The sequence below is a fragment of the Camelus ferus genome, chromosome 33 (assembly GCF_009834535.1).
Source record: "Camelus ferus isolate YT-003-E chromosome 33, BCGSAC_Cfer_1.0, whole genome shotgun sequence".
NCBI classification, from domain to species: domain Eukaryota; kingdom Metazoa; phylum Chordata; class Mammalia; order Artiodactyla; family Camelidae; genus Camelus; species Camelus ferus.
Genome location: NC_045728.1, coordinates 11,786,143 through 11,799,487, shown reverse-complemented (window position 1 = coordinate 11,799,487; position 13,345 = coordinate 11,786,143). Strand labels below are relative to the sequence as shown.

Genomic DNA, 13,345 nt, shown 5'->3' with positions numbered 1-13,345 from the left:
TGATAGAAGTTGGTACATATTCCAGGTACAGGTTTGACTTTCTTGCCTGCATTGCCTCAGCCAGCCCTCCTATCCAAGAGTCCACGTGTTGTCTGATCTATAAGCATTGGATCTTGCAGCATCACAGTGGACCATGGGACCCAGTTTATAACAAAGGTATACAGACATATGACAATGGGATCCACTGGTCCTAGCATATACCACACCATCCTGAAGGCGCCAGCCAATGGATCCGTGGAACAGCCTTTTGAAGATACAGCTAAGTATCAACTTAGGACACCCAGGGGCACTATTCTTCAAGATGTGACATACATTTTAAATCGGTGACTATGACATGGTACTGTGTCCCCAAGATGTAGAATACATGCATCCAGGCACTAAGGGTCGGAAATAGAAGTATCCATGCTTACCATACTCCCAGTGGACCATTTAGGAAATTTGTGTTTCCTGTCCCCATAACTCTGAGTTTCTAGAGGCCATGGTTTCCAGAAGCAGGATGCTTCCACCATAGTACACAGCAAAAGTCCTGTTAAACTAAGCTACACATGCTGCCTGCCACTGCCAAGAGATCAGTGGCAAAAAATGATTCACTTCCCAGAAGAATGAATCTCTCATCAGCATCAGGAGGAGTCAGGGCTGTGGGGAGCAGGGAGAATACGCGTAGAACCCGAGGGTTCACAGCCTGTGAAGAAAGTCAGACCTATTCCTGGAATACGTACCAGTTTCTATGCCATGCCGACCAGGGGCTCAGGCTCCTCAAGCTGAAGTACTAGCTGAGGCTGGCAGCAATCCAGAATGAGTAATGAACGAGAGAGCAAGGCTATCACGGGGGGCCCCCAGAACAGCCGTGTAGTGGGACCATAATGTGTCCCACTAACTTTCCTCTTATAAGCTTCTCCAGGAAAAGGGATCAACCAGAGTCCTGAAAAGGCTGTTTGGAGGATGGGGTGAAAGTATGATACAGCAAGTAGATCCAAGCAGTGTAAGGGGTGATCTGTGTGGATGCTGCATGGTGCTGCCCGGGTTCCCCACTGAGGACGGCTCGCTCCCCCAGCTGCTGGGACTGCATCCCCTGAGAGCTCACAGCTGAGCCCTTTTACAGGCATTGTCCTCAGCGGAAGCAGTAGCAGCAACACCCAAGTTCATGCCTTCTCTCTGGGAACAGCTCACATGAAAAAGTAGACTATTGCCCTGTGGCGCCCATCCGGGACCACTCTGACAGGTCATCCTGGCCCAGGAACTCCCCATGGGATTGGCTGCAGTCTCGGTGTAGATCACCTTCTCCCTCTGCCAATCCTGCTTCCTTCCCTTACAGGTGCTTTTCCTGAGCTCCCTTCGTGAGCCACCTGCATGCAAATCTCCATCACTAAGTTAGTTTCCCGAGAAGCCGAATGATGACAATGCACATTTGGAGATAAGAAGGTAACCACCAGAAAAAAGCAGTTTACACAGTTAGAACTGGTTTTCTCTGGGAAGTGGAAAAGGACTGAGGCAGGAGACTGCTGTTATGTACCCTCTGCATTCTTCATTGTTTCTAACATGTGCGTGTATTACTCCCGTAATTAATTTTTTTCATTTAAAAATATAAAATTTTTAAAGAATCTGATACTGTTGTCCTCCTGTTTTAAACCCTTCAATCACTTCCTGTTGCCCATAGAATAATCCTTAAGAATCTTTAACAAGGCTTGCAAATCCCTCCCCACCTGGCCCCTGCTGAGTTTCATGTCCCATTTCTTCCCACTCCTTCTCATTCCCCGTTTACTTGCCTTTCTGAACTTCCAGTTTCTTGAATGGGCCTCTCTTTCTCGTGTCCAGGCTCCCAACATGCTGCTCCCTCTGTCTGGAATATTTTACTTGTCCTGCCCTCCACCTGGTACACTCCTATCCATTTATCAGGTTTCAGCTTAAATGTCACCTTCTCAGGGACACCTTGCCTACCCCTGGACTATATTAGGCCCTCTCTTTTATCACTCCCACAGCCTCTGTATTTCTTCTTTCTCAGCATCAATCTCCTGAAATAATCAACGTAATGTCCACATTGCCTTCCATCCTCCACAAGGACACTCTCTCTTGTGACTGCTGTATTACTAACACCCAGCCCATACTACAGCACAGCAGACATCAAATATTTACTACATCAGTGAATTTCACCAAAACAAAAAAAGCAGTTTACGAAGTTAGAAGTGGTTTTCTCTGGGTCCCAGCTGTTTTCGAGGGCCCCAGCTCTGCAATCTGCGACAACTTAGATAACCTGTCTGAGCCTCAGTTTGCTCAAGTATAAAATGGGGATGAAAATAGTACCTACCTTAGAGGGTTGTTTTGAGGATTAAGTGAGATCTATTGGTAAAGCCCTTAGCATGGTGCCGGGCATAAAGCAGGCATTTGATCGATGCATGCTCAAAAATTAAGAAAGGCTGTATCCATTTACACTCACATCAGCCGATTCTGAGAACTCACTCTTTCCCATTTCCAACATTGAATATTGTGTTTTTAAATCTTTTTACAAACACTATAGGCCAAAAAAAATGGCATCTCATGGTTTTATGTCAACATGCATTTCTGAGCCAACAGCTTTTGCTAATAAAATGGCTGCACCTTGCTGCCTCAAGCCAGGTACACCAGAAAGAAAGCAACTCATTGGTGAGCCTCTTTCTTCCTGCCACAGTTTGTTTGGTGGGGAGAGGATATCCGAGAAGAGGGCCCCCAATGTGGGGGCTGCATTGTGCCAGGCCCAGGCAGCCTAATTGCAGGTATTTTTCACAACACCTTCAGGTTTTGCCAGGCCTCTTGCTCACCCAATGGGAGGACGTGGGGCTCCGCTCTCCCCAGCCAACCCAGGTGGCTGCCTCTGCCTCGAACGTCTCCCAGTGACGTAGAACCCTGCAGGCCCAGAGGCCCCTCCACACTTCCTGTGTGGGGTTCAGAAACCCGCCTCCCCTCCCAGCCTTAAGCGCCTGTTTCAGAAAATGGTGAGTCTCCCTCTTACAAACTCCACTTTCTCATCCCAGCTTTGGAAGCAATGGCCCCAGGGTCCTCATCCCCAGCGGGGATTTTGAATAAGTTCTCTGGTTTCTGTTTCAGAAGCTATAAGCCAACCGGCCTCCGCCATCTTAGGTAGCGTACGTGTCCGGTGAGGGAAAGATGCCGTCGGGGAATCTCTGGAGAGTTCTGGGACTCTGCCTCTTATCAGGTAAGGAGGATGGAATGAAAAAGGTGTTTCTGCAGACCACGGAAGGCTCACAGCCTCACCTGGTGCTGCCCAGTGATACCCAGGAGCCTCATTTACCAGAAAATGTAAGGAAGTGTTTGAGCAGTGTTATGGAGGCAGCTAGGTCTGGGGACTAATGAGAAAGATGTGAGCCCGGGAGACCTTTCAGAGAACAGCCGAGGAAAAGCACTTGGGATGATCGTATCTACTGAAAAAGCAAGGAGGTCTTTGTGGCTCTGGGAACAAGTTCGTTCTGTCAGTGAACGACCCAGCCCTTAAGAACTAACACAAGAGAGACAGAAAAGTAATCTTCACCCTTTGTTATGAGGAGACTAGTTAGTTGAACCCAAACTCTGCACAGGGTATGTAGCAAGCTTAGTACCTGAGACAATGAAACACCTCATAATTTCCAGTCCTTTTCAGTTGATCAAGAGCTTTCAGTTAGTTCAGTCCTTTTTGAAGCAAGGTGGAATATGAACAGATAAATAACCAAGAGCATTTCCATATCTCATATCAGATAAATAAGATTTTTTTTTAAGGTTGCCATTTATTGAGTGCCTGGTACCATGTTAAAAAGTCTTTACACGTGTCGGCTAATTTAACCAAAACCTCCGCCTTGGAAGACGAACGTTATCTGTAGCCCTTATTTTACAAAGAAACTGTAACTTAAAGAAGTTAAATACTTATTCAAAACCAGACAGTTAGTAAGCGCCAAAGCTGATCTGGGAAATCAGGACTGCCCATAGGCCTGTGCTCTTAATGACTGCACGGCCTGAGGCAGAATGGGTCACAACGCTTCTATTTCAGAGACCGAGAAAATACTGTCATAGCCTGGGCTCCCTTCTCAGAGGCACAGCCATGATGTCTCCACTTCCTGCTTCAGCTTGGGTTTCTCAAGCTTGAACATGCACACGAATCACCAGGGGACCTTGTTAAACTGTAGCTTCTGCTTCAGTAGATCTGGAGTGGGACCTGCAATTCTGCGTTGTCTAACGAGCTCTCAGGCTTATTAGTCGGCTTCTGGCCCAAGGAACACATTTGGAGTGTCAAGGAGCAGAGTGTGACCCCTTCAGGGAGTTGTCAGGCATTGCCTTTGAGGTTGATAGTATAACTTATGCTTGGCCTAAAGAGAGAGAGGGAGAGCCAAGCACCCCGAGAGACTGGGCATCATGAGAATGTGGCCAGTCTGCTCTGGTTATAGGGGGAGGTGCAGAGTTGGGGGGGTCTCACCCAGTATAGAAGACGTTGATAAAAGAGATGTACACAAAACTTTCAGGCAATGTCCAGTTGGCCATTGTAAAGAATCCAAATTGGGGGTGGGAGTATAACTCAGTGGTAGAGTGTGTGCTTAGTATGCACGAGGCCCTGGACTCCATCACTAGTATCTCCACCAAAAAAAACAAAAACAAAAACCGAATCCAATTATTGCTGGGTGAGGGCATTCTGGAGGGCCCAGTGGAAACGTGATCATTCTCTAAGTAAATGAATAATCAAAGTTTCAAATATTTCCATCTCTGTCTCAAGCAGAAAACAAATGGAAAAACTGAACCATCAGACAAGCGGGAGTCAGAGACGAAACAAGAATCTCAAATGTGTACCTAACCAAAAGCTTGTTTTTCTCCCTCAGTCAGAGATTTATTTTCAAAATGGAGGCTTGGGTATAAAATTGTTTCACTATTTCTCTAGTCTCCCAAAAAGCAGTCCTAACTTTTTCTAACTTCTGTTTGTCAAATGTTGTGTGTTTGTGTTTAATCCTAGATGCTTCCTTGTCTTGTTTCGTCCCAAATTGACCAGGAACCCCTGGTCAATATCCAGCAGTCAGTGTCACTTATCTGGGGTGTAGGAAGGACTGTGATCTCGGGGTGGTTGAGAAGGACCTTAGATGCTCAGAAATGGTCAGACTAGACCCTAGAACTTTTTCTACTTGGAACCTCAGGCACTCACAACATTTACTAACTTGTTTTTCTTATTTATTTCCTAGTTGGCACTTGGGGGCAAGAAGGTAAGATATGCTTTTTTCCCTTGTAATGAAATCCGCCCAGCATGCTTTGTACATATGAGTGGAGCTTTTGCTAGACCTCCCACAGAGCTTCCACTGAGACCAATAAAAGGGGCTTCTATCATCTTCACCTTGGCGTTTTCCTCATAAATCTAGAGATTTCTAGCCAAGAAGAGGAAAGCCACAAAGATCCTAGGAAATAATGAGTCTTAACGATTCAAAAGAAAAAATTTGAGACAATTAAGTTGAAAGTACCAACAGTTTTCATTTGTTTGCATTTTATATTTGATGTGAAATTTTGTAGAACGTTTGTGGCTTGAATGCATGCCTAGAGATGCACTGAATAAGCCTCTGGGGCAGCATTTGGGTGCATATTCAGAATCACATGTCAGAATACTCTGAAACTGTGTGTGTGCATGTGTGTTCATATGTGCACATGCATATGAGTGTGCCTGGCCTGGACTTACTTTCTCAATCACAGTGGAGAGTTAGGAATGTCCAAATATTGGAAGCCTTTCTATTCAATCAGCCCTTCCAAACTGAGTGGACCAGGTTTGTGTTTAAAGGCAGCCACTGGGCCAGTCTCCATCCCATTGCATTACACGGCCTACCTTGCAGTGTCCTTTGAATCCTCTTTTGATCATGCAGAATGCGTTAATGTTACATTATTGACAGATGAGATATGTCGAAATCAGTGATATGCTTCAGGATAACTCCTCTCTTCTGCTTGCTGTTACCATTTAAGGTTGATTTTGCAGGGGAGGGTAATTAGGTTTATTTATTTACTTATTTGATGGATGTACTGGGGACTGAACCCAGGCCCTCCTGCACGCTAAGTACATGCTCTGCCACTGAGCTATACCCTCCCCCCCAGGGCTGACTTTTGTTTATCATTTAATTTATGCCCAATATAGAGCTTCTTTTTTTCCTAGCTTTATTGGGATATAGTTGACATATAACATGATGTAAGCTTAAGGTATACAATGTAATGATTTTATAAATATATGTATTTTATATTTATATATCAAATATGTGTATTATATTCAGAATGATTACTTTGAACCCTTTTTTTGTAAATAATTAGCCTTCAGTTGTTTAATGTGGGATATAGGACCATAAACAGCTTTTCATACACAGCCATGGGGAATTTGAACATCCATTGTTTTCTAAAGGTTGAGGGAAGTGTCCTAACCCATGGGGCAGGGTCTGATCTTAGTAGCTGATTGGACTACTATTAATAGTTTCTTATCATTTCCTTTTCAGACTCTGAAGAAACTGGTAAGAGGATTTTCTCTCTGTATGACTTCCTTTCAAATGTGGAACAAGATGGTCATAGAGGCCATAGTAATAAATACAAAGAACCAGAAATATTAGAGGGAACATAGAATTATCTTTCAGTAGGATCTGTATGAGGTGTGTCTATGTTTGTTGCTAACTGTCACATTTGATTATAGCTGAGCATGGTATGACTCCCTGAGCATCCATTCAGGGAAGAATACACATGTGGACATGGCTTGGAGCCACCATAAGTTTTTGTGTAAATCACAAGTTCATTGAAGGCAGAGATGTCGTCTTATTTACCTGGCCCAGTGCCTGGCACATAGTAGGTACTCAATGAATTTTTTTTGAATGACTAAATTCTCATACACATAAATAAATCACTAGTTCCCTCCCCTCAAGAAGATGATGGTCTTACCTGAGAGACAAGTAACTGATAATATAGTGTGTTGCCTGCTCTGATATGGGAAGATACATAATAAAATAAAACATGAAGAGAAGAGCGTTCAACTCTACAGAGGATGGTTAGGGAAGGCTCCCCAGAGGAGGTGATTCTTGAGCTGAGTTTTAAAGGGTAAGCTTATTTATCTTTCGGGGAAGACTATCTTAGGCAGAGGAGAAGGCTGTGTAGCATGAGGTTAAGAGTCTAACTCTGAAGCTAGACAGTCATATTGAAGCCTGGCTCAACTTCTTCCTTGTTGAGTATCTGAATAATTCACTTCTCTGTGCCATAGCATCATCATGTGTTAAATGTAAATAATGATACTTGTAGGGTTGTTATGAGGACTGAATGAATAATTTGCTTAGAATATTCTCTGGCATAGAGAAAGGAGTAGGTAAGTTTTAGCTCTCATTATATCGGAAGTAAGCAAACTAAACAATAAGCATTAAAGTTTATTGAGCATGTATGTTCTAGGTATTGCCCTTAATATTTTAACTGAATTTCCTCACCCAATTCTCCTACCATCCCTAGTCTACAGATAAGAAAACCAAGGCTTAGAAAATAAATAGTCCAACCCCAGGGATAAATACTAATGCAGATTTAGCTGATGCAGAAGCACATTTTTTTTAACCATTATGAAACACCGTGTCTGGGTGTGTATAAAACCTTTGTGAGCATCTGTCCCATTTCTAAGCCTAGACATCTAGGCCCTTGAATGAGGATGTATTGATCTGAGCTCCACTACTGAATTTGCACCAGTATGAGTTGTGAGCAATTGTTTTTTTTTTTTTTCAAACAAACACACCAAGCAGAGTGAAACGTCTATTTACTTTTAAATTATTTCATTTTTGATTTCTAGTGTAATATTTCTCAGAAATAGCAGTGCTAAAAAAGTATGTCTAAGTCAAAATATTATCATCTTGGGAGAAGGGATAACCCAGGGGTTAGAGTACATGCTTAGCATGTGTGAGGTCCTGGGTTCAATCCTCAGTACTGCCATTAAAATAACTAACTAAATAAATAAACCTAATCACCTCCCCCCTCAGAAAAAATATTATCAACTATCTATTGTCATTATACTCAGCTTCTGATCATTAGCAGATAGATGACTCTAGAGAATGACCTGTTTACACTCCATATGATCTGAGCTGGAGAGCTGCCTAAGCACCTGGGTTGGAACTCAATTCTGTCCTCCATGGTAGCCAGACCCCCAGAAGGAAAGGAAGAAAGTGACTAACATTTTTCCTGAGCATCTGCTACGTGCCATCCATTTTCACCTTCAAAAACCATTTAATTCTCACAAATACCCTGTGAGGTAGGTGTTTTAGCTCCATTTCCCAGATGAAGAAACTGAAGGTCAGAGAAGTTAAATGGTTTTCCTTTGGTCACACAGCCTAATGCAGATCTGGGATTCAAACACGGGGCTTCTGATGCAGTCCGGTGTTCTCTCCCCAATATCACACTGTAGCAAAACAGCCCCAACAGAGAGGGTTTTCTCTGTGCACGGCTGCCTCTCCTCTCTTTCAGCTGCCATATCTACACTCGAGCATAGCCTAGTGCTGCCCAGCATCCCAGCCACAAGTCTTCCAGGAAATAAGGATGCACCCAGCCCCACTTCCCAGGACAAAACTGCCTGCTGTGGGAATTTGGCAGATCCCCAAATTATATTCATAGATTTCATTCGTCCCCTAGTTCCTCCCTCTAAAACACTTCATTGAGAGTTGATTATACTCAGATATAATTTAAAATAAAGCCACTTTTTATTGGGAGAACCATTTCCTTAAAATGTATGTAGTGCTTCACACAGTTTAAGGGCAATAACAGAAAAGTGGTATGGAGTTTGAAGAAAGATATATGATCTCTGCTATGTGGGATTCTGTTAGTTTTAAGAAAGAACTTCTGAACAATGAAAAACAGGTGAGCCCAAGAATTAGTGATTCAAAAATGTGAAGGTCTTTATCTCTGAGTAGACTCTTTCATATCTACCTGGCCGATGATTCTTGCTAATCTAAGAGAATAAGCTTGAAGACTTCTAGAATTTTTCAGCTTTAGGATTTTAAGTCTTTCTGAACTTTAGTGGACCAAGGTCTAGAAGCATATGCTGGTACATTCTCAATTTGATGTATCTGATTGTATCTATAAGCATGATCTCATAGGCTAAGTACATACCTCACTGTTAAGGTTTAGGGCTCCATGAAAAATGGGACCTCTTTGGGAATTCTTGGTGATAGTTTCTAGTACCACATGAAAATTTTTACTTATAATTTAAATATAAAGCAAGATTATTTTCTTACTATTCTTTCCTTTTTTCATTTTCGGGTGAAGCTACAGATGCACTGAAAAGTAAGTTGATCAGTCTTTTCTGTTTGTCCTATCTGAGGAGGCAATTTGGTGGTAGGGGAGAAGGAATTGACTGAAGAAGATTAACCCCAAGAACTAAGGTCCTTCCAACATCACGTTGCCAAATCCCATTTTAGAAACATTCCAAATAGGGACTTTTATAGATTTTATTTCTATCCTCCCCTTCCAAGTCTCCATGTTCATGCCTAAACTCTGAAGTCACCTTCAAAAAGTTATCTAGTGCCCCATTTACAGATCTCCCCTTTCAAACCCTCTAGCCTGCAGAGTTCCCTTTTGACAAGAAACTCTAAGATTGAGGATGACAGATGTCTTTCTGCATTTGTTTGGTTCTTTTGCTACCAGTTTTCCTTTTCTGAAATCTTACTGGTTTCTCCCTTTAACTTCCCTTCTCTTCCCTCCCATCTCCCAGCATATAAAGTCTCCATCTCTGGAAACAGAGTAGAGCTGACATGCCCTGAGGATTTTGAGACTGAACCATTAACTTGGGAAAAAAATAATCAAAAAATAGCTGATACTTATGAGAAGCACCTGTTACTGGATAATTTTTCAGAAATGGAGAACAGTGGTTATTATACCTGCTCCACAAAGGAGAAGAAGAGTCATAGGATCTACCTGAAAGCAAGAGGTAATATAGGTCTTCAGAGCAATCACTTCTAGACTCTTTAGGGAGGACCATTTCAAAAGGGTATTCTCAGTATTTCCCCTAACCTGACTCACAATCCCCTGGCGTCTTTGTGCTCCTCCTACACTCATTCCCAGGACTGTCTGGAGCCACACAGCATGTGAGTATTGAAGGGAGAATTACCTTCATTTGTTCCTTCCTCATCTCCAGTGTCCTGTGTCTTCATTTTTTTTTTTTTTTTTTGCTGTTTTGTTTTGTTTTATGAGGGGGAGGTGATTGGGTCTATTTATTTATTTTTGGAGGAGGTACTGGGGATTGAACCCAGGACCTCGTGCATGCTAAGCATGGGCTCTACCACTTGAGCTATACCCTCCCTCCCTGTGTCTTCCTTTCTGGGTGATTTCCATTCTTCTTCCCGCACTCCCCATCCCCCTGCAGTGTGTGAGAACTGTGTGGAGGTGGATGTCACGGCAGTGGCCACAATCATCATAGTCGACATCTGCGTCACTCTGGGCTTGCTGCTGCTGGTGTATTACTGGAGCAAGAGAAGAAAGGTCAAGGCCAAGCCTGTGACAAGAGGAGCAGGTGCTGGCGGCAGGCCCAGGGGTAAGACCATGGAGGAGATTTTGGCCAAGGGAGATGTCCACCTAGGGCCAGGAGGGGTGGCAGGTCCAGGCTAGGTCAAGACAGCTGTTGTAGAAGGTTCATGGTGTTGCCAAGATTGCTACAGAGTGTCCCATTTCAGATCATTCCTGACTTCCCACCCTAGAAAAGTGCAAAAAAGTTTATTAACAGGATGGGCTTCCTCAAATGCCTGTCACTGTTCTGGAGTAATCAGACTCCATTCCCCAGTCTTTGGGGAGAGAGACCTTGAGACATTAGTTCCTGCCCTTTCCCTGCCCTCCCGCCAATGTGGGAAAGGAAATAATGGAAGGACCTTGCGCTGAGGTCGCAGAATGATAAGAACAGTGTAGGGGTCATTACAGATTGGGATTAAAGAAAGCAAAGAGAAAGGGCAGCTGAAATGGGGAAGGGGAGAGGTAGAGGAGAGTTTGCCGTTCTTGATCTGGGTCTCATTCTCACAAGATTGGTCTTTCCTCATGGAAATGAATGCTTCCCCTCCCTCCTCTGCAGGACAAAACAGGGAGAGGCCACCACCTGTTCCCAATCCAGACTATGAGGTAACAAGGGATAGAGTGGGGGGAGGGATCTGCCCAGGGGAGAAGGGGACAGGTGGGACTGCCCACCTGGCCTGGCAGACACTGCACAGCCCCTCCCTCAGGGCTCCAGAACATCCCACCATGTGCCCACCTCTGCCTCTGTCATGATAGAACAGGGTCATCTTAAAGGCAACAGGGCTTCTGCCACCATGGAGTAGTCGGGGTGGAGGTCAAGGTGCCACTCCTCTTTCTCAGTCCTATTCATTAGCTGGGACACAGCCATGGGAAATACCATACACGCAAACTCTAGAGCAAGAAACTCATGACTGATGCCCCACCAGCATGCCCCAGCACAGTCCTACCAGTTGTTGAAATATAAAAATATTTCACTGGTAAATAGCCCCAAGCTTCCCCCTCCGCCAACATACACTGCCAGATGTCACAGCCTCTCCCCCAATGGACCGCCTCTTGATTTGGCAATAAAGAGTTAATGCCTGGCATAGCAGAGAGCCACCAGGATTGTTCTGATTGGTTGGTGTGTCTGCACTACCATTAAATATTTTGAATATCACACCTGGACAAACTCAACAAATGTTTATTAAGCACCGGCCAAGCAAGCAATATTCACTTTCGCACAAGTGACTCCATTTAATTCTGATAAAAGCCCTGAGAGGTGGGTCTTTAGTTTCTCATTTTTGAGATGGGAAAGCTGAGGCTCACAGCTGTGTGACCAGATCAAATCTCTTACCAGTCAAGCCTGCCTCTTGACTTCCAGCCCAAAGTTCTTTTCATTGCACTGAAGCTAGATCTTCAGAGGCCCTTCTTTCTCAGGAAATACTTCTCCCCACACTGCTGACCACCCCATTTCTATTCCACCCACAGCCCATCCGGAAAGGCCAGCGGGACCTATATTCTGGCCTGAATCAGAGAGGCATCTGACAGTTCCCTGAAGACACTGTCTCCCAGTGACACAGGTCTGGCTCCCTCCAGGCTTGCTACTCCCTGCTCCCTGGACAAATCTTGGACCCCACAGGAGGATTGTTCCTCTGCCTTGTGGCGAACTCACACCCTGCAGCCTTGCCCCCAGCTGCCTCCTTCCTGCCTTCCCTGCTGGCACCCAGTCTAAGCATGTTGCTGCTTCATTATCCTTTGAAGCATCATCGATGCTCACCCCTCACACCTGGGCTGCCGTCTTGTCAGGATATTTATTTCTGTTCTTCACCACCACCACCCCAAATTCCTTCCTTCCCCAGTGGATGTTACTTCTCCCATCAGTTCCCTCCTTTTCCTGTGTAGAAGTTACCCCATCCTAACTGTTCCATCAACCCTTCTATGTTTCTAGCTCTCTCCTAGGTGACCCTCTGTGGGGATGGACTGGGTAAATATTGGCAGATGTCTTGCCCTGTTCACAGACCCTGACCCAGAGCTAGCCCTGTGCTCCCTCCCTCCTGGTCTCCACTGCAGGCTCCTAGATGGCCATTTGCATCTCCTCGAATGTGCTAACCTCCTTCTCAGCTGAGAGAGGAAAGAAATAAAGTGTATTTGGCTAAAAGAGTTGCTGTCCCTATTTTCTGGGAGGCCCTTAGAGGCTGTCTTGTTTCCTGAGATCACTGGTCCTCCCTCCCTTTGACTATGTTCCCAGCATCCCAAATGCAGGTACTACCTGTTTTCACAGCTGAAGCAGGTGTTATCTGAAGCTCTCTTTGGAGAGAGCATCTGGGAATAAATCAAACAGAAAAAGAGAAGGAGAGAGGGAAGGAAGGGAGGGAAGGAGGAGGGAAGGAAAGGAGAAAAGAAGGAAAGAAGGGAAAGAAAGAGATAAAAAGAGAGCAAGGAAATGATCCATCATTTTATTAACATCTTTTGGAGAAACATCAAAGATGGTGGAGAGTACCCGATGGGTCCCTGATGGAGTAGTCAGTTCAGAAAATGGGTGAGACAGAGATGGAGGCCTTAAAAGGCAGACAGAGGAGAGGAGGTGAAGGTGCAAAGGGAGGTGGGGGACACATTTCCACAAGCTGTCTCAAAAAGGAAGCGCCTCCGCTGAGCCTGGGCTGGGGAGGTGGGGGAAGGAGACAGCTTCTCCTTCTGCACTGCGAGAGGCAGCAGCCTGCAGCCAGAAGCAGCTGTGGTTTAGCGGCCAGGATGTGGGCTGCGCTCTGAGTGGGGTGATGGGTGCTGCAGCAGCAGAGGAGGGTGTGGGAGGGCTTCTTTCTCTGTCTCCCAGAGCACACACTCAACTTGGCAGAGAGAAAAGGTCAGAGTGTTGAGGACC

The 13,345-nt window shown here is 44.8% G+C and overlaps 1 protein-coding gene across 3 annotated transcripts in view; it reads left to right on the top strand.

Annotated features, from left to right (window-relative positions):
* Positions 1 to 12,622, top strand: part of CD3E (CD3e molecule) — a 42,890-nt gene extending 30,268 nt beyond the window's left edge. Inside the window, exons 3-12 of one of the 3 annotated variants that reach the window (XM_032472635.1) lie at positions 1,316 to 1,422; positions 2,773 to 2,969; positions 3,082 to 3,190; positions 5,190 to 5,210; positions 6,471 to 6,485; positions 9,253 to 9,270; positions 9,698 to 9,913; positions 10,349 to 10,516; positions 11,045 to 11,091; positions 11,953 to 12,622. In XM_032472635.1, the coding sequence (XP_032328526.1) occupies positions 3,142 to 3,190; positions 5,190 to 5,210; positions 6,471 to 6,485; positions 9,253 to 9,270; positions 9,698 to 9,913; positions 10,349 to 10,516; positions 11,045 to 11,091; positions 11,953 to 12,009 (591 nt within the window). In that variant the 5' untranslated portion in view covers positions 1,316 to 1,422; positions 2,773 to 2,969; positions 3,082 to 3,141 and the 3' untranslated portion in view covers positions 12,010 to 12,622. The remainder of the gene's footprint in view (positions 1 to 1,315; positions 1,423 to 2,772; positions 2,970 to 3,081; positions 3,191 to 5,189; positions 5,211 to 6,470; positions 6,486 to 9,252; positions 9,271 to 9,697; positions 9,914 to 10,348; positions 10,517 to 11,044; positions 11,092 to 11,952) is intronic. The other 2 variants (XM_032472636.1, XM_006175326.3) reach the window with 2 other exon arrangements.
* The last annotated feature ends 723 nt before the right edge of the window (positions 12,623 to 13,345 follow it).